This window comes from Prenolepis imparis, unplaced genomic scaffold (assembly GCF_030444845.1).
Source record: "Prenolepis imparis isolate NDT839.2.m4 unplaced genomic scaffold, iyPreImpa1.0 SCAF_14, whole genome shotgun sequence".
Taxonomy (NCBI): Eukaryota; Metazoa; Arthropoda; class Insecta; order Hymenoptera; family Formicidae; genus Prenolepis; species Prenolepis imparis.
Window position 1 is genome coordinate 607341 of NW_028141172.1, and position 27282 is coordinate 634622.

At 32.5% G+C, this 27282-nt stretch overlaps 1 protein-coding gene and 1 long non-coding RNA gene across 3 annotated transcripts in view; both read left to right on the forward strand.

Annotated features, from left to right (window-relative positions):
- The first annotated feature begins 524 nt into the window (after positions 1 to 524).
- The window catches only part of LOC145945692 (uncharacterized), a 31055-nt gene continuing 4297 nt past the window's right edge, over positions 525 to 27282 (forward strand). Inside the window, exons 1-8 of one of the 2 annotated variants that reach the window (XM_083054805.1) lie at positions 525 to 1058; positions 1720 to 2190; positions 2662 to 2883; positions 5105 to 5208; positions 7050 to 7226; positions 7709 to 7891; positions 8745 to 8924; positions 26407 to 26592. In XM_083054805.1, the coding sequence (XP_082910931.1) occupies positions 1988 to 2190; positions 2662 to 2883; positions 5105 to 5208; positions 7050 to 7226; positions 7709 to 7891; positions 8745 to 8924; positions 26407 to 26592 (1255 nt within the window). In that variant the 5' untranslated portion in view covers positions 525 to 1058; positions 1720 to 1987. The remainder of the gene's footprint in view (positions 1059 to 1719; positions 2191 to 2661; positions 2884 to 5104; positions 5209 to 7049; positions 7227 to 7708; positions 7892 to 8744; positions 8925 to 26406; positions 26593 to 27282) is intronic. The other variant, XM_083054806.1, reaches the window with a different exon arrangement.
- LOC145945693 (uncharacterized) lies at positions 12505 to 17978 on the forward strand. The gene is made up of 2 exons (XR_014426896.1): positions 12505 to 14667; positions 16921 to 17978. It is a non-coding gene; the product is annotated as an uncharacterized LOC145945693 (long non-coding RNA).

Below are 27282 nucleotides of genomic sequence, written 5' to 3' on the forward strand. Positions count from 1 at the left end.
CTAAGTGTATCAAGTGCGATGTGTTTAAAATGACGTGTTACATTATTTTTCTTTTACCATCCAATTTGAGAATATCAATCAATATAATGTCTTGACAAATCTCAAAGTAAAGATTTTTTTTAAGTCTATTTAAGAAAAAAAATTGACTGGAAAAGTATGAATGTAGTCTCTTAAAACTTTTGTTTATAGTGTTAACATTTTTTAAAATTGTAAGAAAAAAAAGTAAAAACATTATTTTTGATACTGATTAAATTGCCATTGAAAGAAGAAGATTCGTTAATATCGTGTCATATATATTTTTTTACGAAGTTTTTTCAATTAAAATAAGCTAAATCGACATTCTAATAAAAATATAATCAAAAAGAAAAATTAGAAAAATGACAATAATAATTAATATCTGAAAGCTAATTAATCACAATCAATTACCACATATAATCCTAATATCAATTAATCATACAATATAAATTAATAAAAAAAAAATACTTGATTTAACTTCCAGACTAAGTTTAATTAAACGTGGCTGTGAATGTAATAAGTTCTAAACAAAATCGATTGATCAACATACTTAACATCAATCTCTCGAACAAAATTAATTTATCAGCATCTAATATCAGTTAATTAAAATCAAATAATTTATAAAAATAATTAACCGTCCAATAATTACAAAAAATTGTAAGTGTAATTAATCGTGCCAATCAGACATTAGACAATGTTTCCAATGGCGAATCGGGAACGCGTTTCGTCATCCGCGAGTGCCTAAATGTAAAAACCAGACTATTCTAATCCCCGTTCTTGAGGCGCCACGAATTGTTGCTGCTGCTATTGTCTACTTAAAACTTGGCCGTGGCCGATTGATCGTGACGGAGGCACTTACTTCTACCAACAAACGCGCCATCGCCGAAAAATAATTACGAGATCTGCTGCAGCCGAAAATAAAAGGAATGCGAACAAGGATCGAAGGAATCACAAAGGATCAGAGGCATAAAGTAATACACGCCGCTGTCTCGAGACGCACGGTGGATCAAACAATAATTTTTGACAATCCTCAAGAATCAAAAGTGAGTCTCGATCGATCGATTTACAGAGACAAGAGATATATTCTAAATTTCTAACTTATCGAATTTTATATTACATTTAATCAATATTAATAAAAATTCTAGTAAGATAAAATCGTAATAAAAATAATTAGATATCTTATTTAAAGAATTTACATTAAATATGTATTAAAAATCTAATTATTATCTCACTTAATTTTATATATTGCCGACTTGTATAATTAGAAGATTTTAATATAATTTGAATAAAATTTATATGATCAGATTATTCATCTAAATTTATTCTATTAATTTATCGACTGGAGTTTCAAAAATTTATTATCTTTGTGTTCGCGTCTGACATACGAGACAAATATAACTTACACGAGATAAATATAATAACAAGTTATTACGTCACAAAGAAACATGATACTTAAGTATTTTTTGTGCTTATAGCGTGGTTCCAGATATCCTATTTTTTTTTAATCGCTATATTTTCTCGCGTCATTCTTTATTTATTTTCTCTCACTTCACTATCTCTCGTATTTATTCATCGAACCCTATAGTTCTTGACCTCGACCTGTCTTAAACAATTAACACATTCAAGGATCTTGCAAACTAATCTAGCTCTACTAATACGCAGGTGAAACTCGCAGTAAAAAAAAACGTGTCTATTTTTCTGCAGATTTTAAGAACGATTATTTGAGACCAGAGTCAAGTTGGATCAAATTCTCGGTAAAACAAGAGGTCATCGACCTTCGGGCAGTAGAGCTGCGACTCAAGTGGCCGTGAGAGAATTTAAAGAAGGGAGGAAGGAGGGAAGGGCAAAAGTGCACGTCTACCTTCTGAAGAGATTTCGCTTATCAGAAGACACTTGAGGGCTAATTTTAAGCCCTTTTCCGAAGACGAGGCTCGCGTGGACGACTTTTAGGTCATTGTAATGATCAGCCATCATGGCGTGGCCGGCAGCGACGACCCTGACGAGTCTCCTGATGCTGCTGCTGATGACGCTTGCAGCATGTTCCTCGTCCAGGATTATCGCCACTACCCAGGCACCATTTGGCAGAATTCTAAAGGCCGTGAAATTGCACGGAGGATACATGGAGGTGATCCAGGAGCAGAGATGCTCCCACGGTCTGCTCCGATTGACGTGCAGGTTCGTCAGCATTCTTTATCACGCGTCTTGGAAACAGTTTCCAAGAAGTACTTAAATTTCTTTCATTACGAAGATATTCTATCAAGAGATTAATTTACAGATAGTCTACTCCTAATTCATTTATATATGCAAATCTCTTTTATTTATTTATACTTGAAAATTATTGTAGTTTTACATCTTATTTATTAATGTGCATTTATTCTTCCTACTAAATTATTATTGAGAACAAGTAATTAAATTAGTAAGATGCCAGAATTGTCAAATTTTTTGTAATTATGAATTAAATTATTTAATTTCAATTTTGACACGGATCTCTTATTCTTATAATGTCTCATACAATATCAGAAATATTTAAAACCAATTATTTACCATATTATCGTTCACAACTGTTTTCATTAACTAAATTTTCGTTTAATAACTATTTTGTTTTTAATTATATATACAAAATTATAAATAGTCTCGTATTTCCAGATCATTGAAAGCGTTTATATTCATCTTGGAAGCGGAATATCACGCGAATTACACAGAATTATGTTTGAAAGAATCGAGAAGCTTGGAAGAGCTCAGAATGTGGAAACGCAAAGGTAGCACACGACGATGGATGGACATGAGAGAACTTAAAGGGAATTATATCCTTGACGATGAATACGACAAAGTCGACGTCGTCGATATTCGATCGTCTTTAAATAGAAGGTAAATCTCAATGACATTTATTTCAATATAATATTATGATTTAAGCATTCACAGTGCAACAATATTCATCTTTTTATAATTTCAAATAAAAATCGGTTTCAACGAAAATTTCAACAAAAAGTCGGTTAATTTTAAAGTCGAGCAAATTACATTTAAATAATTTTATTCAAATTCTTAAAAAGATGAATTATACTATTGCATTCGATTTCTCAATTGCATTCGCGTATTAAGAAGAGTTTTATTACTGATTTTTATTTACGATTCGTCAGCTGGACAGAACTTTCATGGTCCTCGTCGACGATATCGGACTTCTGTTTGTGACATTCAATAATACAAGATAGCATTCAGTTACGATCGAGGTCTGAGGTAGACCGCAATTCTAGAAAACAACTCTTATCTCGTTTACTGTCGACTACAAACACTGTAATAGACTCCTACAATAAAGTTAAAAGTCGAGCGACATGATAGTAGACAGAACGATTAAATTTTCCTCAACCGTTTAGCAGATTAAAATTTTCTGTTATGTCAAATATATATTAAAATATTTTACAATATATATAATATAAATATATTATATATACTTTCTCTCTCTCTTTCTAATAAATAAAATGTTATAACACAAAATTATAGAAAATATATAATTTGCTATGTACATACAACAGAATACCGAGATCAAATTAAATTAATATAGTTGAGATAATAATAATGTCAATTAATATATTCAATTGAATATAAAAAAGGGAATATAAAAGGCGATCAAACAACGTAAAAACTACATTAACGTTTTAGAAATATAATCACTAAAAAGTCACACGATTACTGCGAAACGTAGTCGAGGCAACCACTTGATCGAGTTACCCCCTTCGCTCTTTCGCCCACGATATACCCGCCGTTTTTATCGCGCACTCGAGAGCCATCGAGGGTCGAGAGTGAAATCTCGACGTTTGATGTGCGAGGATAAAAGCATTCCTAAAGCAATAATTGCCTCCCTCCCCTCCCTTCTCTCTGAAACGCGCGTCAGATGATCGCCGAAGGAGAAACAATCTCCGTTAAATGGTCCGCCTCCATCCCTATACGTTTACACAGCATCACGCTCCGAGAATTCCACAAATAGGGGTCGGCAATGCGAGGGATGCAAATTTCGCATTACTGAAATTACTAAATTCGTCGCAGCAAATCAAACATAGCTTTTATATTCAGAGAAATCTAGAATTTGTAAAAATATATAATACAATCAAATTATTTAGATTATATTATAAAATTAAAAATGGAGAAAGAACTATAAAAAAGTGACAAAAAATTTAATTTAATAATAATAAGGAAAATGTAATTCTAGATAAGACGAGTATATGCTTTTCATAATTAAAATTATAATAATCGTATATGTATACATATATTTTCTCATTTCTCTTCCATAATAATTTTCAACATCAGAATTACGTTTCTTATTTGTCGCGTTTTATTTTTTATTAAATTTTAATTTAAACAACTACTTACTTTTCTTGTTTTAATTTTCCAGAAGTAACTAGCAATAAGCTTTATGAACTCTATCGACAAACAAGACGATTTATTTTTGTCTGGAAGAGGCAATCGCGCAGAGAACCACAAGTTTCAATTTGAGAATCTACATCAGCGAATCTAAAAAAATTTAAAAGAAATTCCTCGCGAGACGGCGTAGAAAGAGGGAAGAAGAAGGGAATGAAATGCTATTTCCCTTTTATTTCCGTCCACGAACCGATAAAATCGACGAGAAGAGGTGAATGTAATAGGGCGAGGCAGCAAGGCCTTTCAAAAGGGGTGAAAATCCACCCTCGTCTATTATTCACTCCTACTTTCAAACAACAGGAATCGCGGCAACACAATCGCGACTCTTCCCCTAAATTCCATCCCCCTAGAAATGCCCAGGGCTGCTTTTGTCAGCGCGTTCTCAGCCCCTAATGACCGACGTTGCTTATTTAATTGGCGGCTGTCGAACAATCGATAGTATCCGAAAGCAAAACTTTACATAAGTTGCAATCTATTCATATATGTTCCAGGAGAATAAATGGCATTTTTAAATATAATTTAATACGAAAGAAAGAGAGGGAGAAAAATATATATAATATATAAATATATTTAAATATTGCAAAGTTCAATATTTTTAATTATTTTTCAAAATAATTTTAAATCATAACCTACTCTATTATTTATTAATATAATACAACTTTTCGATATGATTTAGGTGCTCCGGCTTGAAACATTGTCGCTATAATGCGACTCTCGATCATCCAGGAGCGCATTCTTGGATTCCAGGTGGAATCTTACTAAAATACGCCTGCATACCGGGTGAGTATATTCTCAATAGCAATAAAAAATAAAACATATAAGACTTTCCACATAGAAGTATATAAATTGAATATTTTATAACAAATAGTCAATTAATTTAACAAGTATCTTTAATCTTCTTTGAATTATTTTGGATATTCTCTAATGTGATCTCTTATAATATTTTCTAACTTATTCCTAATTTTCACTCAATCTTAAACGATAATAAGAGAACGGATTTCCGTGTAAAATCTTCGTAATATCTTTCAGTATTCGCGGCATACGTTCGGTATTAATAATCTGGCTTTATTTATCAGCGGGAAAACCCAGTCTATTCTGCGATCGATTTTCGGGCGTGCGCAATCAATGATCGACAAACTCGATAAAGCGTGCGAGCGAGCCTGGATCTCCTCCCACGCACGCGAGGACGCAAAATGCACGACACGTCACGTGTGCTGCAGGTCCGAAATCGATCTCAGATTTTTATCTCGGTCATTGTCAGCCAGCTGTTGGCGATACACGCTCGATCTTTATTAACCGTGGGATAGGCAATGTGTCCCGATATGTCCCCGGAAGCCGACAAAGAAACGATGCATCTAATGCATCCGGTGCGTACAACGCAGAATACACGTGTAATCCTGGTGTTCTATGAGCTTGCACGTAGCGGGGAAGCTTCTTACGAGGATTATATGAGAAAAACGTGACGTTTCTCGGAGTTTACTTGTTTATTATTCGATAGTTTGCTTCTTCCATCTCCAAAAAAGTACAATTTATGCATTAACAGAAATGAAAAATTGAAACGGGAACACGTGTTACGATACAATATATCGTTTATTGCATAACAGAAAGACACGCTTGGATGATATAATTTTTTAGAAATTCATATTTCTCTGAAAATATATCTTTTCGGCAATAAAATTTACTAAACTAAATTATTTCTCGAAACATTAAGTCGAGAATAATTCAAGACTTTCGAAACTTCGATTAAAGATGCAGCGTTTTATAAGGCAAAGACAAGCACTCGTTTAAATCGATAGCAATGAAAGCAATTCGCGATTCGGCGAGACAAAACATTCCCTCGCGAAGGTCGCCACACTTGGATGAATATCGGATAATGGTACAAATATACAGGTATATTCTACACTCGAGAGAGAAAGCGAGAGGGGGTGGGGGGGGAAGAGGAGGAAGGAGAGACAGAGAACCAACTTCCCCTGCGCTGCCCTTATTACCACTATCAGCGTGATTCATCCCCCACCAAAATTCACACCCCCTATCCACGAAACTGGGGCAAGGACACCCTCACCTTTTGGCCTAGCGATATACGCTATAAAGGGATCTCGGGATCGTATTGCATGGCGACAAATGGACCGCAACAGATGCATTTGTTAATAGCGACCTTATGGTTGCAGAAACGCGCGACCCATTATCCTGCTTCCCTTCCTTGCTCCGAAAATAATTCTTTTCGAGAACGACCGTGCTCGCTCGCTATAGTAATGATTTATTACTGGAAGAGATTTAATTAGGAGGTGAACATCTGGACGATATAGCATTGAATTGACACGGTTTATAAAAGTACGTGACATATCATTCGAAAAATTAAATGTTCATGTTACATGTAACTATTTTAAAGAATATTATAATTTAGAGTTATTGAACCATAAATTGTGATAATTCTAATAATTTCATTGTGGTTTATCCGAAATTATAATCAATTATTAATTTATATTATTTATTTCTTGTTTAAACAAACAATTACTCGATATTTAATTGTATCTCTTGCATAAATAAAATCATATTATATGGTATAAATAGAGTATTGTATCGACAAACCGCATAAGAGATTAATCATCGATTGATTGCAGAAGCTGCGGTTAAGCGATACTGCAATCAAGAGGTGAAGGTGACCATCGGGGAAGGAGGTTACATCAACACACCGGGCTATCCGCTATATTATCTTGGGGAAAGCACGTGCGGGTGGACCTTCAGAACATTTCCGGGTCAGAGGATAGTTCTGACCTTCCATGATTTAAACATCCGCGGTAAGCAAGCGTTTTAATTCAAAATATCTAACAGAGATTTATTTCTACTACGTAGCCGAGAGTTAAAAGAACATAAATATATCTACTAAGTATGTCAAGAAATTCTGACCCAAATAATCTATAGCAAACGATAAACCGTGAGATGTGTTATACGAATTACAGTGAATCTCTCAAAGGACGATTTTTCTAAACCGCGAGAATAAAACAATTATGATTATTGACCATCGATCGATATTTCCCCGCACAGATTAATTAAATTCGTTAGTATATATAAATATTTTTGTCCGCTCTTTGCCATCTATATTTTTATTCCAAACAGCGATTTTAATATTGAACATATGTGCTACATGGCGCTCGATCGAATTAAAGGACTGCAGCAATCGTGCTCGAAAAAAATAAACAACCTATCCGACCGGCTGAATTTTATACGCGCTCCGCAAACAAACTTCAGATAGAATAAAACCGCAGATAAATCTCCGCAGGTCCGCAGACGGACGGAAGCTGCGTGGACATCGTGCGAGTGCGTGATTGTGGCAGCACTCTCTTCGAGTTCTGCGGCACCACGGCGGGTACACGGATTGTCTCGAACTCGAACATGTTAACGCTCGACTTCGTCGCTTCCAGGAGGCTCTACAGCGCCCGAGGTTTTTTGTTACAGTACCAAGGTAAAAAAAAATTAATAAAGCTCGAATCCTCTCCTCTATTTTCCGAAAACTCGATAGAAAATGTCGCGAACACGCGCGTTATTACGCGACAATTAACCGAGAATATAATTTTAACGAAGATAGTTTCACGTTTCACGAAAAAGATAAGTCTGTGCGAAATTAATTAAGTCGACCATATTATTCGAATAAAGTAACTTCTCTGATGTAATTAATCGAGTTTCACAGCAACTCTCTGAAAAGTTTTAAAGTTTCAGATTTAAAATAAGACTGTATTTTTTTACCTTTTCAATTTTTTATTAAAAAATTGGGAATGATATTTAAGAGTGCAAAGAATCTCAGAAATATCTATTTATATTTAAGAAACTTCTTTAATATTTGATAGTGAACATTTAAAACCGGTTAGAAGATAACACTTAAAATTTTCGTATATCCTAAAATTATATCTAAATATTAATAAGATTTTTTCTTTCCTTCACAAATTAATTTTACAAAAATCAAAAATGTTAGAAAAGATTATATATATTATATATTTAGAAAAAGAAAATTTAATTTAAACTAATTTAACTAATTTTATACATGTTAGTCGTATAAATTTTAAAGACAGAGTGTAACTTAGCAACAAGTTATTTTTACGTTTCCTAAAATCATGATAACTATTTTAATTATTAAAATAAAGCTTCTAATAATTCACTAATGCGGCTAAAGTGCTCAGAATCGTATAAAAATCCTATATATAATGACAATTCTAAAAGACGAGAGATTACTCGGACTGTAACTTAAAAATGTGACAAAGTGTTAATCGCGAGATAATGGTGAAGGCAAAGACTTGGTGAAAATGAACTTATGCTTACAGTGTTAGGCTGTCCGGAGGTCTTGGCGCCGAACGGAAGTTACGTGTCGAACGGTACATTGACTTCGCGGACATTCCTATGCAAGTCGGGCAGCGTGTTTCCCGACAGCATGGAGAAAAAAAGAACACTCGAATGCAAGAATGGCGAATGGAACGAGACTACCAAGTTACCTAGCTGCGTAGGTAAGAATTTGCCTGATAAATCCGTTATATTTTTAGAGATTTTTATTTTTTGTATTATATTTTTTATCGACCATTCTGTTATATTGCCAGATAAATCTATGTATTTTATATTTATATGTATTTCTATATCACATTACAACTCTATTATATCTATTTCACTGTGATAGAACATATTTTATTTTATTCTATTCTGCGTAAATTTACCGCATACATCACTGATCTAATTTAAATTTTTATGTAAAAACAAAGCGCGCACTTAAACATGCAAAAATCATGCACTTTTTCATATGTAAAATAATATGCAAAATTAATCTGTCCATATATTTAAATTTAAAATTCTTTTTCACATTACGTGAAATGAATTTAAGTTCATAAATTATTGATACTATTAATTTAATTTTTTTAATATGATTGCTAGAACGGAAGCTTGATTCACACACGCAAATTTATGGTGAAAGATTAATCATAGATTCGAAATTTATAGCTTGTTTCCCATCTTTTTTCGGACAGGACACTTCGAACCCTCGTCTCGCTTGATATTATCTACATTTTACAACCCCAAATTAATGGACACACAACGCGTCCTTGCCTACGATTAATTCAAAACTCCCACGCGTGAGTTAAACACCCACGTGAATTCACGTAATAATCAGCACGATTTACGCAGCGAGGCACACGAGATAATCGATACGGCCCTTACGGGTCGGAAACCCAGTAGCTAGTGATGGCACAAAAACCCTATAAAAATTCATACTGTGCAAGTCTTTGCGTCACAAATATTAATCTTAATTTTCGCGAATCACTTGTTTTTTTATAAAATAATCATAATCACTTGGTATCTTTATAGTAACAAAAATACTGTATTTCATGCAATAATATATTATGTATAGTGTATATCGTAAATTCTTATTTAAAATTATCTAATATTAAAAATCTAAAATTCCACTAAATTAAATTTTGCAACAATATGAATAATTTTTTATGTCGCGAATTTGATTTAAATAATGTGTTAGGTATACTTAAAATTCTTTTTCAAATGTAATTTGCAAAAAAAAAATTAAATATAAGAAGGAAAGTTAAAGCCAATCTTATCGAAAGCTTTTATCAAGGACTCTATTGAGCGCTCGATTTTATCTTTACAAGTTTTACATTCGCTTTCTCTTAGAAAGAGAAATATAAAAATTGAATGAATAAATTGAATGAATAAATAATAAGATAAAGCGAGATACATAGGTATATAGAAAAATAAATTCAAAGAATAAACCTGTATTGAGCGTTAAAATGTGGCGCTAAATTATGAATCATCGTCCTACAAAGTTTGACTATAGTGTTCGCAATAAAAAGCGTATTCAGACTTTTGTTCGTCAGTACCAGAATCGGTCAGAATGCCATTGCTACCTATGGCTGCCTATACCGAGGGGGCTTTCTTCCCTCTCGGAGAAAATGGTGGGGAACCCTACTTCGAGGAAGGGAGCAACCGAGATGTAGCTCTCTCGGTAGGGGAAGGAAAGATAAGGATGGACTCGTCAGAGAGAAAGAGAGACAATCTTAGGGCAGAGAGGGCTCCCCCAAAGGCAACCATACATCGTCTTCGTCGCTGTTGTCGCGCGTTACCAGTCGTCTGAACGCCACGTGTCTCTTTGGATGCGAGAAAAAATTACGCGCTGTAAAATTAATCTTGAAATTCGCGAAAGTACATCTCCGTCGCGTATTACATTCGATATATCGCGTTTTTTTTTGGGGAAAAAAACGTTGCTCTCGTTAAAAACTCCAAGAAGTTTGCCATAACTTCCAGCAGCAGGTAATTAATTAATTTATAAAATAATTTAATCGTATAATTTTATTTCTAGATTGAAATTATCTCCATCTGATTTATGAATTAATTATTATTATGCAATAATGTGACAAATAACTAACAATAAGGTTTAAAAATTGAGTTTCTATATTTAGCTAATAAATAAATATGAGCCAAAGTTCGAATGAAATCTTTTCATTATCTATTAAATATTAGTGAATTGTTTCTTATACGATCGATAATTTTGAAGCCAAGTGCGCGATGAGTCAGAATGTAAATAGCAAATTATATACAAAGTATTGTATTTCTTCTAATTAGATTGAAACACAATCGATATCGCAGGCAAAGTCAATGAAATGATCTTTCTGTTGAACCTTCGCATTTGTTATGATCTCTGGGTTAATTAATCTCGCATTCATATGAATCGCGACTGCCTCGATAGAAATTAATTACCAACGTATATTTTCTTTCCGAATAGTTTAAAGTTTAAAGTCTGAAAAATATTTATTTATATTATTTCCAACTATTTTCATCATGAAATATCTATTCCGTGCGCACACATATTGCGATTATTTGCGCGAGTTTCCTCTACATTAAATTTTCGAGCACATTGGAGTATTGACAGTGAAAAGAGATATTGCTGGCAGCTGTGCGGCCAAAATTAAAATTCGTGAAATATCATCTAGCGTCGTCGAAAATCGCTATACAAAAAAATTGCAAAAGAAGGAAAATAATACGAACTGTCGCTTTGTACGAGACTGACTGTTTCTTTTTCCATTTTTCCGACGACGGATTACCCCGTTTCAGTAAACAATCATTCGACTATCAGAGCCAAAAAGATTAAAAGTAAACCTTTATTCTTTGTCTTCCCTAAAATATCACGAGGTTAAATCTTTGTTCAAAGTACCAGTTTATATTGTTATATGATAAAAAATAGTGTAGAATAAATTTCCGATAATTTATAATAATAGAAACGCATTTTTCTTTATAACGAGAAACTAAATGGAATAAAAAAGATAATTAATTGACGTAAATTGATAAAAAAATATAATAAAACAAAATATAATCCTCAAACGTGCTGGACACTTTTTTCGTTTCAATCATTTTCGAAACAAAATTGATTTCACGCAGTCCGAAGAAATCCATTTCGACGCGAAACGGACCCCAATTTTCCGATAAATGAAATCGGATTTTCCATTCATCATACCGAGAAAAGAGTGTTTCAGTTTCGTGAAATACGCATGGATGCATTCAAAGCAGATGTGTATACATAATTCGGAAGATATTATATATAACTGCATCATTGTTTCTGCTCTGTGTATTTTTGCATGAAAAATGCGAACGAACAGAAAAGAGAGAGAAGATCGCATTTGGTCTTTTGAGGGGAGTGTAAGGCGATAAAGATAGTGGGGATACTTCCGACCCCTCTCCTATCTTTCTCTCTTTCTCTCTCTAGCCTCTCCTCGGGTGATAAATTTAGAGTTAGCAGAATAAAACAACCACGCACAGCTGCACCGATCGAGCTAGCTCCGCGAAAGTTTAGCCTCGATCTGTTGCTGAGTCTCAGCAGCTGAGACGAGAACTTTGTTTAAATACTAACAAAGCTTGTGAAATCAATAAAAAATATCGTAATTTCTTTCATAAAATACATTAAAGAATATATGTATTATATATACATATATAAAACATAATTATCTAAATTACAAGCATACCGAAAATTATAAAGGCTCGTCCTTTATTAGATATTTTTATATTTTTTAGTCCTATGTAATGCTAGTTATTAAATCTCTTGGTAAGCAGAGATATTAAATTTTAATAGCTACTCATTATTCATATTATGCGACTTTTTGTTATTAATTTCTAATAAAATAATATTCAATTCTTCGTTGCAAAATTACTAAGCTTTGATGCAAGGTTATTAAACTTTGTGTGATATGGAGTTATCAAACTTTAATGCTCCGCATACACTATCGCAAAGTTTTGTTATTTTCTGCCTATATTGATTGACCAACTTAGTTCACTGCAGACTGTTATTAATTATTACATTCCGACACAAAATTTAAAAAGTCAGATATTACACATCTGTGTGTGTAACTATTCAGCTGCTCGCCCGCCACCGAAATCGATTGCGAATCTCTATAAAACCGACACTTTGTGCTACGTCGACCTATCATGTGCTACACCAAGAGAGCGGCCAACTTGTTTTCGATGAGCGCATCGACGGCAAGAGCAAGAAAGGTAGAGTGGAAACGAAAGAGGGGCTACAATGCTTGGCCCTGTTTACTCCCACCCGGTAGGTGAATGTTTCCCTCTCTCTTCGTTGCCCTCACCAGGAGTTCCCCTCGCCGTGGTGGAGGAACAACGTGAACCACCGATGTCAGGGGAAACCTCCTCCAGTCGCCATCGGCGTTTCTGGTATATACGGCGCGGCGTCGCGTCTCTCTCATCACCGACCGCCCTTTGTTCATCAATGGAGAGCTCGTGTCCACGTTCACGCACGCACGCATACCCGCGATCACGCTTCACCACCACGCACGCGCGGGGGTATCGCGAGGATCACGAAGAGCAGCCCTGTCCGCCGCCGCGCCTCAGAACGCCCCGAGAGTGCATCGTCAAGGTCATCACAGGATCGTCTCGCAAAATCGCTGTCGAGTAGACTCGCGAAAAATTGGTCTACTTCGACCGAGAGATGCCGAAGCGTCGACAGATCTCCTGGTAGAACAAAGGTCTCGAATAAAGAAAAACCGTTCTGACAAGAATGCAGCTTTATCTTGAAGAGGATGCTTTAAGAGTTTGATTCTGTCTCTTACGAGAAATCCTTCTTTACAAAAAAAAAGAGGAATTCTTGAAGTTGCGGAAAAACAAAGAAATTGATATGCTAAAGAGACAGGGATTTTCCTAGATTTTTAGATCATCAGGAGAAAGAGAATTCTTAACATTCTTAAAAAGAATGTTTCAAGAATCTCTTTTTGGAAAAGAAATGCTGAAAAATCACGAACTGTCTGGTAAGAGATAGTCTTTGAAAAGAGAGCTTTCTCAAGATTTCCATTTATTCTGAAGGAAGTAAATGTTCTCTGAAAAATCCGTGTTAAAAAGAAAAAAAAAATTTTAAAGAATGTTCTAAAATACGTCGAGATTAATGACTAAAAATCGACAGATTTTCTGACAATAAAATCAGATAAAATCTTGATAAAAAAAAACTCGGATAAACTTCTTAAAGCGATTCAGAAAGAAGTGATTCTCCCGAAAAGTTCTGCAAGAAAGGACATCGCAAAGACAATGAAGTTTGGTAATTCTTGAAGAAAGGATAATCTAACGATAGAACAAAAATTGCGAGGGCAAGAAAAGTCTTGGAGATATCTCGTCGGGACTAAAGATCAGTGGGGCGTTTCCAGAGAATGCGCTGATTTCAGCAGGATCAGAGAAGAGCAACGAGAGAAGAGGGTGGTGAAACTGACGGGCAGGGGAATCGTCAAGGTCGGCGGTGAAATCGCAAATTCTGGAGAACACGCGCGTGCTGCGTGATGAGCAAAGTTCAGCCGAGAAGCAATTGAGCCGTTAATTATGCTTTAACGAGCTGTAACTACACGGTGCAAAGTCGCACGAGACTCCGACCGAGAAGAAGGGAGAAAGGAGAGGAAAGAAAACGAGAGATATAGATGTATAAAGAGAAACGCGATCGGTGTCGCGAAATATATATTGATTAATGTTTGCGAAGTTAAATAACCGAATTGGCAAGTCACGAACCAAGAGAGAAGAATAGCTCGAAGAGAAGCTCGAAAAAAAGGTGGGGGGAGTAGATGTTGGACTTTGTACCCGACTATTATAATGACTTATCGGTGAAGTGTTGAGGAAGGAGAACGCGCGCATAAAAGGGTACGTGTGACGTGACAGAGATGAGGAGTGAGGGAATGTGTTTTTTGCAAAGGAAACGCAAGCGGCAACCAGGTATTTCCATTTGGAATCCAATTTTACAGTAAGGAACGCGTTTTAAAGCAATTTTAGAAAATAACGAAGAATGTAATTATACGAAATATAAGAGAAGTCAATTAAAATGTATTCAATGCAGCACGGAATCTATATTAATTATCAGTGTGAATAATGTACGATATTTTCAAAAGTTTTGGAATTAATCAAACGTGAATTGCTTTTGTAATTAGATATGTACGGATTTAATCAAGATTTGATTGACACTGGATTAAAATTACAAAAATTCCAGAAATACCGTATGACATTCATAATGATGTGTACCATCAATATACATTTTAATATACACACATAAATGTCAATTAAATTTTTATTGTTCTTTTGTATGTTTCATAAAATAATATGAGGTTATAAGTTTATAAATCTTAATTAAAAATTATAATATATATTTTAAAATATTTTACTGTTTTTATAACTTTATTTTACATAATTAGAAAAAGAAAACACAAAAATTTTTATTAAGATAAGTCTGTCTGCAAAAAAGTTTTCGATGAGTATTTTTTCAAATACAAGTTTTTTTTAAGAATTGCAGATGAATAAATTAACTATTTTAAGAATCAGCATTTTTCTTAGTCCATTTTAAATGGCAAAATATGATATTTGACTTAAAATCTCCTTTATAAAACTCTCTTTATATTACCTATTCCACAAGAGAAACCACAATTATGTTAAAAAGATGGAGATATACACTGGTTCTCGCTTTGTATCCTTCGTTTCTGTAAAGTGTAATAAACTTCCGTTTGTGTGAATCTGCCTCTCTCTCTCTCTCATTTTCTTACTTTTTATCAAGAAAAATTTTTTATAATTCTCTGCGTTTCTCTCTCTTTTCCTCTCATCTGCGACATTAAATTGCATCTACAAAAATGTTTACAACTACATAAACGCTCATAATAAATGTTTGTTATACAACAAGGTCATGATAAACAATCTCCTCGTCAAGTTTCATCAGAATTTTAAATGCATTTGACAGCAAGATGCTTTGGTTTACAAAAACATTTAAGAGCTACATACATTAAATACAATTACATATTATCTCATGATTGACAAAAAAAAAACACAAAATAAAATTATTGCATTAAAATGTAAATCAGAAACGCGAAATTATAAGAGATAAGAAAGGGAGATAAAAAATCCGAAAAATGTATATATAAAAAATATTTATATTTCCCTTTTTTTTTCTTCGAAATTGTATATTTTTGAATATATACGGATTAATAAATTAAGTGCATCGATATACAATAGATTTCTCGTATTTGGCTTAATAAACTATTAAAAAATTAGGTTGTAAGAGAGAGCTAACCGGTTCTATTTTTTTACTGTTTTTTTTTTTTTTTTTTTTATATTATGTATGAAGAGAAAGTAAAAAAAAATTATAATTTACACAACAGCCTTACTCTAATACTTTTTAATACAAAATTGGTTTTCCACGAAAACATGAAAAAGTTAATCGATCAACGAAATTGCGTAATTCGATTACGTGATATTATGTCATTGCAGTGACTGCACCGTAATAAAAATACATCGATTACTATTAACACGTGAACTTAATTATGATCGCATTAGACTTTGATCTATATAATTATTAATTACATTCCATTTCCGTTTACATAATTTTCTTCGACATACTCAAGATATTAAACACCTTGCACAAATACTTAGAGAAATCGATCAGAAAAAATATTGTAATTATATATACTATATCTGCCTTAACCAAGATTAATTTTGGAAATGCATAACGTCATGATTGGTATTTTATTTATCAATAATGATAATTATTATATTACATAACGCACCTACATCCGCGTACGGCTCTCATAGCCAATTTATTTCGTAATATATATTTAATATGAATCATAAATTATGAGAAATATATATTCTAAAAATAAACACGCGTGAATCTACTTAAAATTTTCTTTCAAAATGCAAAGATGACAAATGTATGATAAAAACAGAGATAAAAACTCCTCTTCAATTTGGCCCAGGTCATTTAATTATGACCTTAATTTTTAAATTAAATTTTGCGGCATTCTACCGACAAATCTAATCAATACATTTTATTAGTAAACGCTAAACAAAACATGGATAGAAGAGAAGTTTCACAGGTGATGATAGAGATGCGATAAGGAAGGGAGGAGGGGGAATTGCGTGCATTCTAGGGAGCCGATAAGAGATAATGCGGCTTCTTCCGCTTGACTCCCCCCTCTTCTCTTTCAGCGGGGTCAAAGGGCATACGAGCGGTGGAGGCGTCGTCACACGCGCTGTCAGCAGACAATAAAGGAATAAAGCCGAATAACATCGGCCCGGTTCAGTCAGTGTCTCGCGACGTCGCGACGTCGGTGTTGGAGTAAAGTCGAAACGAGCAAGCGCACGACGATGATGACGATAACAGCACGAGCCGCGGCAGTGACTTCCCGACAGTGACGGTGTGCACGCGTATATACCTTCTCTCGTGTGAGATAAATCGATACATCTTTAGCGGGAATCGAAGACGAAGAAGACATCTTGAACGATTTTTCATCGAAAAAGTTCAAAAATACTTTTTGCATTTTTTTAAGCACAGAAGAGAGAAAACGAGAAAATTTTTGAGTGATCGAAGGATGTGAGCGTCTAACGTCACAAGAGGAAATTTTGCATCTTTTTGCAACAATAAATAAAAACTGTTTTAAAGTGCAAGTTTTCTCGAGAAGAAAAGAAGAAAACCTTTTACTGAAGAATAATAATATTTTGGACTTTATTCTGAATTGACGTTTTTCGCGAGATTTTGGAATTCAAGTTTCCTGCAATGTTGCAAGATGATGAAAGAGACATTCTAAATTTCAAATTATGTTCGATACAAAAAGTGTGTACTTCAAGACTGGGACGTCATCAACATTGAAGATATCAAAAGGAAATTTTAAATCTCCAATTTCCTGTTACATCAAAAAAATTACACATTGCAGATATTGAATTTTTTTTCTTTCTACAACGTGCAGTACATAACAGACTTCGAAATTCATCATCCTAATTGCACAGGCGTTGCAGAAAGTCGACACAAAACCTCTATATAATCTTCAATAAATCTTCTTGTGTAAATCGTAAATTACAGTCGCGTTTTTCATCTCATTGTGCATTTCTTAATCTTGGACGATTTATTCGCAAACTTTTATCTCGCGAGGTGATTCTCGATCGATATTCTTTTCTTTATGAATGAACTCATCCAGCAGATTTGTGTGTAAAAAGAGAGAGAAAGAGTGAAAGAATTAGGGAGATAGGAGAGAGAGAGAGAAAGAGTGCGGAAAGGACTTCCAAAAATTTTAACAAATCCTCGATCCCTTCAGTAGGATCTAGGGAAAGTAACAGAAGAGAGAGAAAGTAAAGAATAGTACTATTGCAAGGAGCGGCAGAATTCGTGTGATGTTGGTGGTGAGCAACAGCAGCTGACAGAGACAGCCGGGATATAGATATTTAATCGGATCTTCGAGACAGACTTCACGATGATTCGAATATTCACCGACACCTTCAAGAACCTGATCAGTGAGTGTCACATGTTTTTTACGCGATATTAATACATAAATCGCTAAAATATTTAATACAATTTGCCACATTTATTTCGATAATTTTCGAGAGATGATATAAATTCGAGAAGACGATTATGATCTATATTAAATCCCACGAAATATTTTTCGAAATAAAAAAAAATAATTTAAATTAATAATTAATGATTTAATTGCTACTCTTTGAATAAATTATAAGTTATTTATGGCAATTTGCTTTTTTTTTTTTTTTTTTTTTCATATTGACATTTTTCATTAAATAATTAACGGATATCGGTTTCGTATTAGAAAAGTAAGCTAAATAAAAATAAAGAAATATTTTAACAGCTAGATGAAAATTCATATTTCATATTTGCAATGTTTTGTTTGAATATAAATAAATTGCTGCAATATATATATATATTTTTTTTAAACGTTGCTTTTTATTATCATCTATTATAAAATTCTCAATTTTATTATTTATGGTGATATATTTTGAATTTTATATTTATTCTACCGTCACAAAATTCTAAATATCATTTATCTTTATCCTCTCTCTTCGTTGTTTCCTATGCTAACTGATTTAAGCTCCTTGCATCAAAGGATGGTAACGATAATTGTTCGTACCCGATTGCAATCGAGCCTGCGACGGAATGCAAACTTCTAAAAATGTTGCACAAAGGAAATTAGTCCGTTCGCGCGACAGCAGCGGAATTAAATTTCACTATCGTGAGACGATGGCGTTATTTGCCGATTCGTTATTTGCATGGCTGACATTAATAATTATATGTTGATTCAGCGAAGTGGAGCATCCAACCACGAAGAATGGCTCTGCTTCTGCTTTCGCAAAGCCACGTTCCTCGATAGACGAGATCACTTACTTTCAAAATTGCATTTTATTGCATTCGAGTTTAACTCAAATTCAATAAATTTAATAAAAATTAAATTTTGAGAAATTTATACAAATTATTCGAGCGCGTGATATTTTCTTTTATATTATTTTCATAGTTATAATAAATGAATTCCAATGAATCTAATAAATTAAATCTAGACACACACAAGTTTGTATATAGTAGTTCATAAAATCCGTCAGAAGACGTGATGTTAAATCTTTAGAAGGCAAAAGTAAGAGATTTGCATTTTGAAAATAAGTTTGTTGCCGCGATTTTTTTTTGCATAACAAAGACAACGCAATTTAACTATTTTCCTCGTCTTGACAATTTTTCGATATCTATACACAGTCGGCTTTATGTTACAAGTTGGCTCGCTCTTTTCGGATATAGCATACGTGACTTCTGTAACGTATAAAACGGCTGATCTCGACTCCGCCCTACTTTCCTTGTTTATCCTGTCCGTTCAATAAGACGATCTAATATGTTATAAATGTGCTATAATTTACTATTTTGAATCTATCATAATATTGATTATATTTTAGAATTAGATTTCCGTTTCCCAAAATTTACTTATGCTCATTCTAAAATAAATTTTTCTCAAGAAAGGATGACGTAATTCTGAACAGTGCATTGAAATTGCTCAGCTTATCCAACTATATCGAGAACTTGGACTTTGGACTCTCACGAAATTATTTTAACAAGTATGAGTACAACAACCTTCGAATTTATGCTGAACAAGAAACGCGTGATAGATACTAATTACATGTTTCAAGTTCATTTTTAACGCAAAACGTGATGATTTTAAATTTTGCGCATATATATCATTTTATGTTATCTGATTCTTCTGCATTTGTTTTCAATTCTCATCACATATATTCAAAAAATTATATTTTTAAATTTATATTTATAAATAAATATGTATTAGATTATAATATATTTTCGAATATATACATCTTCTTTCAATAAATCCTAATCCAAATTTTACATTTAAATTTTCATATTTGTTTGGTTTTGAGATATATATTATATATACTTATATTTAGAAGTTCTAATCCACTGCAGATTTTTAAAAATGGTTTTAAAATTTTATTATACATTTTTATAAAATATTAAAGTTATATTTTTATCAACGTTCGTATAAAAAGCCAACTAAATATTATTGCCTCGGATAAAATATAAATATAAAAATATTGAATATGTCTATATATAAATATACCAATAAAGGATATTTATACGTATATATTAGATTTTAGATTATTAAATATATATATATATATATAATATAATATAAAAAAATTAATTTAAAGATTAATGTATTCAAAAAAATACATGTAGTTATTCAACTTCAGCCGCAAATCCGAAAATTCTTGATACATGAATTCTTTTTTTGCGGTCGTTCCACGAAACAATTTCGTATTAGAGACAAGGTTAGCTGGTCCCCCTATTTTGTTCGGGGATTAACTGCATTATGGGGCTGCCGACAATTGGTGGCGATTGAACAACAGGCAAAGATAGTTCGCAGGAACAGAAAATCTTTTAGTACCTTACGATACGATGTTTGTACAAATTGTTTTATCTTTCCGGTGTTTTTTAAAAAACAGTATGTAATATTTTTAATACAATAAGAGGGAAGAGAATTGTTATTTTCATTTTAAACTGATTAGTTAAAAAATAATTTATTATTCATATTTCTATTTAAAAATTTATGAAATTTGAATAAAAAAGAATGCATTTTTAAAAATGTGAATTAAAACATTTATATTTTTTTCATTTTATATCTTTATCTCTTAAAAATCTGCAAAATATTAAATAGAATTTATTTAAAAAATTAATTTTTAAAAATTAGAAAATACTAGATTATATTATATATTTCTATCGATTTCTATCTTCATTTAAGAACTTACTTTGGATGGTATGCCATTATAATTTATTTTAAAGATCTTAGAAAATTAAAATAAATGTTTAATATTTTATTATGGAGAATTAAATGTTAAACATTCAATCATCACTTTCATTATCTTAATCTATAAGAATTTATTTATTCTCAACCGGCGCTATTATTCACTAGAATCTCGTACGTTATTTCGAAAAAAAAAAAAAATTAAAACATGAGGATCCATCATTGCGACTAACTATTAATTCTATTTATTCAGTGATTCACTTTTAAAGTGATAAACGAACACCTAATCTTTCGAGTACTTGTCCCAAGCGATTTGTTTTTTAAAGAAATTGTTTATATTCGCGCGTTTTTTAAAGAAATTGTTTATAACCGACAAGTGCTACAAACGTGAAGTAAAGGGGAAAAAAGCTATGTAAGCACGAGTATCACGAGGTCACTGATAACCCGAATTGACCCCGCGTCTAATCAGTAAATTTAATCGAAGTCTTCCCACATTGAGTCGCGATAACACATCGTACGATTCCTTTCCATCACAAGTTTCTGCTAAGCAAGCGTTTCTCAGAGTTATTGACATATATGATTGCCCCATATCGTCCCTGCTTGTCTTTCCTTTTTTTCTTTTTGTGTATCGTACGACGGAAATTACTCGTAAGAATCATTCAACTGTCGCGTGCGCGCATGCATGTTTACGTGCTCGATGAATGAAAGAATCGACACCCCGAGATGCAACTATACATATACTGATTACTCTCGAAATAATTATCTGACCTTTAAGCAATTTTTCATCTCATTGAAATAATGTTTAGAAAATGGAAAGAAAAATTAGATAAAATTTATTGCAATATTTCTGTAAAATCCATATATGTGTTAGATTAAATCCGAATATGTATATAGATGATGTATGTTTTTTTTATCTATATATTGAAGACTAAAAATCGTTTTAATCTTTAAAGCTCATTCAGCCTTTTCAGGTTATGAACAATTAATGATTGAATAATTTAATTTCATTGGAAGCACGACTCTCCAATTTCTTATCATTTTTTTGTTGAACGAATTAATTTAGAATTTAAAAAATGATAAAAACACAAATTAATCGAATACAATATTTGAAAGTATTTGACATCTATAGATATTTTAGCTTTTCAGATTCGATATTTTGTATAAAAGCGCGATAAAATTTTAATTACAACGATTTAATATTAATCAATGTTGCACGATTCCTCAGGAATTATCTTTTCTTATCAATATGCACCAGCTCTAAATACTTCGCAATTCAATGTTTGTTTGTGCTTAATTAAATATGATTCTGTATGCAAATGTATAGAATGTCCTCAAATTATGAATCCTCTCGCAGATTGTTCGGTTGAATTGAAAAAAATATCGAAATATCGAAAATATCGAAACGCAATTTTCAGATAATTATAAAATTGAGAATAAATAATATGATTTTATTAAATAAACTTGAATATGCTTCAAGATAAAAGATAGATGACGAAATCATTATGCAATTATTCTTTCAAAGAAATTTTACTTTAATATGCTTTATATTTTATATTTTTATATATTATACTTTAATATAATAGAATTGCAATTAAAATTTTAATTATAATAATATATCCAGTGTTTAAAATATGAAATATATAAAAAGGATAAATAATGGCATGGGATGGGGCATAATGGGATAAATATTTGGCACCGTTTTTGTTACCGAGATATAAATCTTATAAGTTGACTTATATAAAAAAGATGCAGTTAGAAATACATATATTTGGATTCTGGGACACTTTATGTAAATTCCCAGTATTTATAGTTATCGCGCTAGCGTTTGCTCGTGAGAAACGCGGTAGCCAGGGAAAGTGTCGTTTCTTCGAGTGGAAATTAGTTCCAAAGAAGAAGCAAGAGTAAGATTTTCCGCGAATGTTCTCTGGTAAATTCAATCGCGCCCCGGTAAATATGATTCGTGGGAATCGTCAATTCCGCAATTAACAATTTGTACCATTGCGTTGGAAAAGTTAGAACGAAAGTCAATCTTGCGATGAAAGGAAAGCAGTCAAAAGTTGCAACGAGGAAATGTTGAATAAAAACTGTTAATTGCAGTATTTCTTATATAAATTGAAAAAAATTAATATATAATAAAATTGAATAGAATAGTAAATTAATTCTAATAAAAAACATTATTAAACATTATTAAATATCCTCCTATTACCGCTATAGAAATATTATACCCTATACCGCTACAGAAATGTTATAATATAAAATAAACAATTTCACACTCACCGATATGTGCAGTAGCGGAGTTGTAGTCCACAGCATATCTGAAAACAAAATATTCAAATTATGTATATACATGTGTGTATGTATATGTATATATATATTTTTTTTTTAATTTTTATTTTGCATACCTCACAGTTGGCTCGCTGGTGCCCGATGCCTCCCCGGGCCTCCTCCTCCTCTCTTGGCTCCTTCGTAGCACTCACGACACTCGCGAAAAGATGAATAATTACGATTGTTCGACACTTTACGCGGCACTCCCGACACGCGATACTTTACACGGCACTCCCGACGCGACGCGTGAGACACACGCGTATTTCGCGTACATTGCACTTGCAATGAGAAAAAACGATGCGAAAACTATAAGGACACGAAACAACGATCCGTTCGGCACTCGAGAATCTCGCGGTTAAACTCGCGCACAGCTCCTCAATAACGTTTACCTGTAATAACAAATAAAATACATATAAATATATATATAGATACTAAAACAAATATAACAAAAATTATATGTTATATATGTTTCTTTAAAAAAATGATATTATATATTTATTTTGCATACCTCACAGTTGCCCCGATGTTGCCCGATGCCTCCCCGGGCCTCCTCCTCCTCTCTTGGTCCATGATAGCACTCGCGAAAACACGAATAATTACGATCGCCCGATACTTTACACGGCACTCCCGACGCGACGCGTGAATCACACTGTATCGCCTGTAATACCTGTAACAAATAAAATACATACATATATTAGAATAATCTTATTATTTCGCAATTCTAACATATACAATATAAATATATGTGAGCTAGAAGAATGACTCTCTAAAACTATTGAAAATAAAGCCACTACTATCAATTATTTATGATCATTAAATGATATACTAGCTTCAGACACATACATTAAAAAATCTGCTAAGTTATTTGTAATCAATCATAAAATTTATTATTTTAATTAGTTCATAGTTGTAAATCATCAAAAATTTTTAAAAACCATAATATAAAGTTCGTGATTCAAATCATGATAATAATAAATTAGCAATCTTATATTATTCTAGTTAAATAAATTTGTTGGTGCAAAAATTTTGATATTTCTTCAATAAATAAAATTATAAGTTATAACAAAAGATAGAAACTCTTTTTATAGCTTTATCACTCGTGTATGCGTAACGCGTCAAGATTATTCTTATCGAAGCGTGGCTTTGTTTGCGATTCCGCTATGCGCCGAGGGAACGTGCGGGGTGTTTTTTTTTTCTTTTTGACATTAGCAAGAAGACTGGAAATTTTGCGCACAATCAGGCGAGAAACGGAGAACGAGAATAAATTGCCGGGTTCGTCTCACGGTAACGATAACGCGACATGTTAAGTGAAAAAAGCGTTCTACTGGGGAAATTTCGCAGCTCACCGAGATAACGAAGAACGCGCGTTGCTGTAAATGTGTTTTATGACCGGTTGTTACGAATACGGGTCTCGACTTCTCTCGAGAGATCGACGGAAAAACCAGCGCGCTCCGGAATCAGAAGAGAGATATAACGGTATGTAATATGTAACTCGCGAGTATCAATTATCGACATACCAATCCGCGAATTCCTTTGAAATCAATTCGATCCTGCAATACTATTCGATTCACGGAAAAGCCGGTGTTTAATAATTTAATTAGTTAGATTTAGCAAATTGCTTGAGCCTCGTAGCAAGCATGTTTCAAATAAAATATTGAGAAACATTGTGTATATTCAAAGGTGCAAATAATGCACAACACATAAATATTTAATTTTCCTAACGAGATTTAATGTGACAAAAAAGTAAAATTATTTTATATATTTAAATTTATTGTTTTGATATAATATATTATTTTCAGACTTACGGAATCGATTATATATTTCGCACAAATATATAATAATTATATTATTGATATAAAATATGATACTATTCCGAGGTATCAATATTAAAAGTGATATAAATAAATTAATATACATTTCAGATAGCAAAAATAATCATTTTTGATGTAAAATGACTATATTTTATACCTGGAATATTATATTATTTATTTTATATGTGTATATATACATCTACGTTTAAAATTCAAAATATACTTTTAGCTATCTAATAGACATAGAAATATAAATATATTTTTTATTTTTTTTACTTTTCTAAATTACAATTTTTAAAATATACGTAACCAGGAAATAACTACCTATAACCACAAAAAAGATAAGTTTTAGAATAATTTTTAAAGAGAGAGAATAATTTTCTCTATATTTTTATATTTTTCTTATATTTTAAATATATTTTAGAATAAATAAGATTAAAATAAAATTTAATGATTTTTTAAGAGAAAGGCAATATAACAATTGTAACAATTGTTATAAAGAACAAAATATCCGAGCCCAAAATGTTTTAACGCGATGACTGACAAGGTGCAACTATCCTCGTAGAAACTGCGACCTTATTGATCCGTTAATAAAGTACCCTTACGCAGACTAATTCCTCTCCTTGACCGCGGGATTATCGAAATCGATACGCGAAGGCTTTATAACGACGTGAGCGATTATTCTTGTTTAATTTCTAGATATCGATACCGTCGACACCGCTACTTGTTTACCTATCCATGCAAATTTGATGGATAACATCAAGTATGCGATATTATTCCAAACTTATCAATTCCTTAATCGCGACTATAACCATGAACTATGAAATATATGTACATATCATTAAAAATATCAAAGAATTATTCGATAAACCGTATAATTTACTGCTACGCTGCATTCGTTATTTCTATATGCAAATAATAAAATAAAACACTAGTAAAAAAGAAAAAAACAACAAATTGTATTTTATATTACGAAATCTTTAAATTTTTAATATAAGACTTCAAAGATATCGCGAGGAAACAACATAAATTATTTATATCGTCGAAAATACTGTCATATTTTAATTTTTGAAAGTCCGTATTAACTGTAATATGAAATGTTAAATATTTTTAGTTCATATTGGTAATTTGAAAAAATAATATGAATAAAATTTTAATTTTTTTACATTTTTTTTAAGTGAAAAACTCTAGTACGATCATTTTATTTTATCGATTTCGCGACTGATTGCTAAATCGAGGGGGCCTAACTTTGTTTACAGCGACGTCAGCGGTGATCCTAAAGACGGAGAACGAACATCATCACCTGTCGAGTCTATCTGGGGACAATATCCTAGGGTCGGGGGTAAGAATAGGACGTGGCGAGGACGCAGTCGCGAGTGGTAGCATCAGCCCCGTTATGGATTCGGCGCAATCGGCCATGATGAAGCAAGCGGACTACGTCGTAGGTCAGTGAACTAAATTTTTTTACGGCAAACGTGATGATAGTTTCTACGATCACAATACGATTCTATCGACGATTGCGATTGACTAGTCCGATAATCATTACAAATCGTTATCTGTGTTATCTGTATTAACTGTGTTATCAAAACAATGTGAATGTTTCGTGTATAGGTGATATACAAGCTCGTTGTCACGTAAAATGAAAATAGTTGTACTTCTCTTGTAATTTTTAAATAATTTTGTTGAAGTAACTGTAACGAAATTTTCTTCGAAGCAAGTTGAAAGACCAGAGATATGAGAGAATTGATTAAAATTCAATTTAAAATATAGTGAAACTTTTATTATGAGAAATATACTTTAATAAAAAATTTTTGAAAATTAGAGATATTTTATAAATATCAAAATAAAAAATATTTTTCATGTCACAAGATATATTTCAGAATTCGGATAGAGGATAAAAAAATCATTGAATATATTATTTACATATGACATTAAAATATATTGTTTATTTATAACTGTGGCATTAAAATATATTTTTTATTTATAACTGACAATGAGTGTAAGTATACTATATATTAAATCGCGGCTTTTTAGGCTAAACATAGTATAAAAACTTTAACAGAAATGACATACACATTGGTCAGTCGTTTCTATAGATGACGTGGCAAAAGTATTTAATTATAAATCAATAAGCA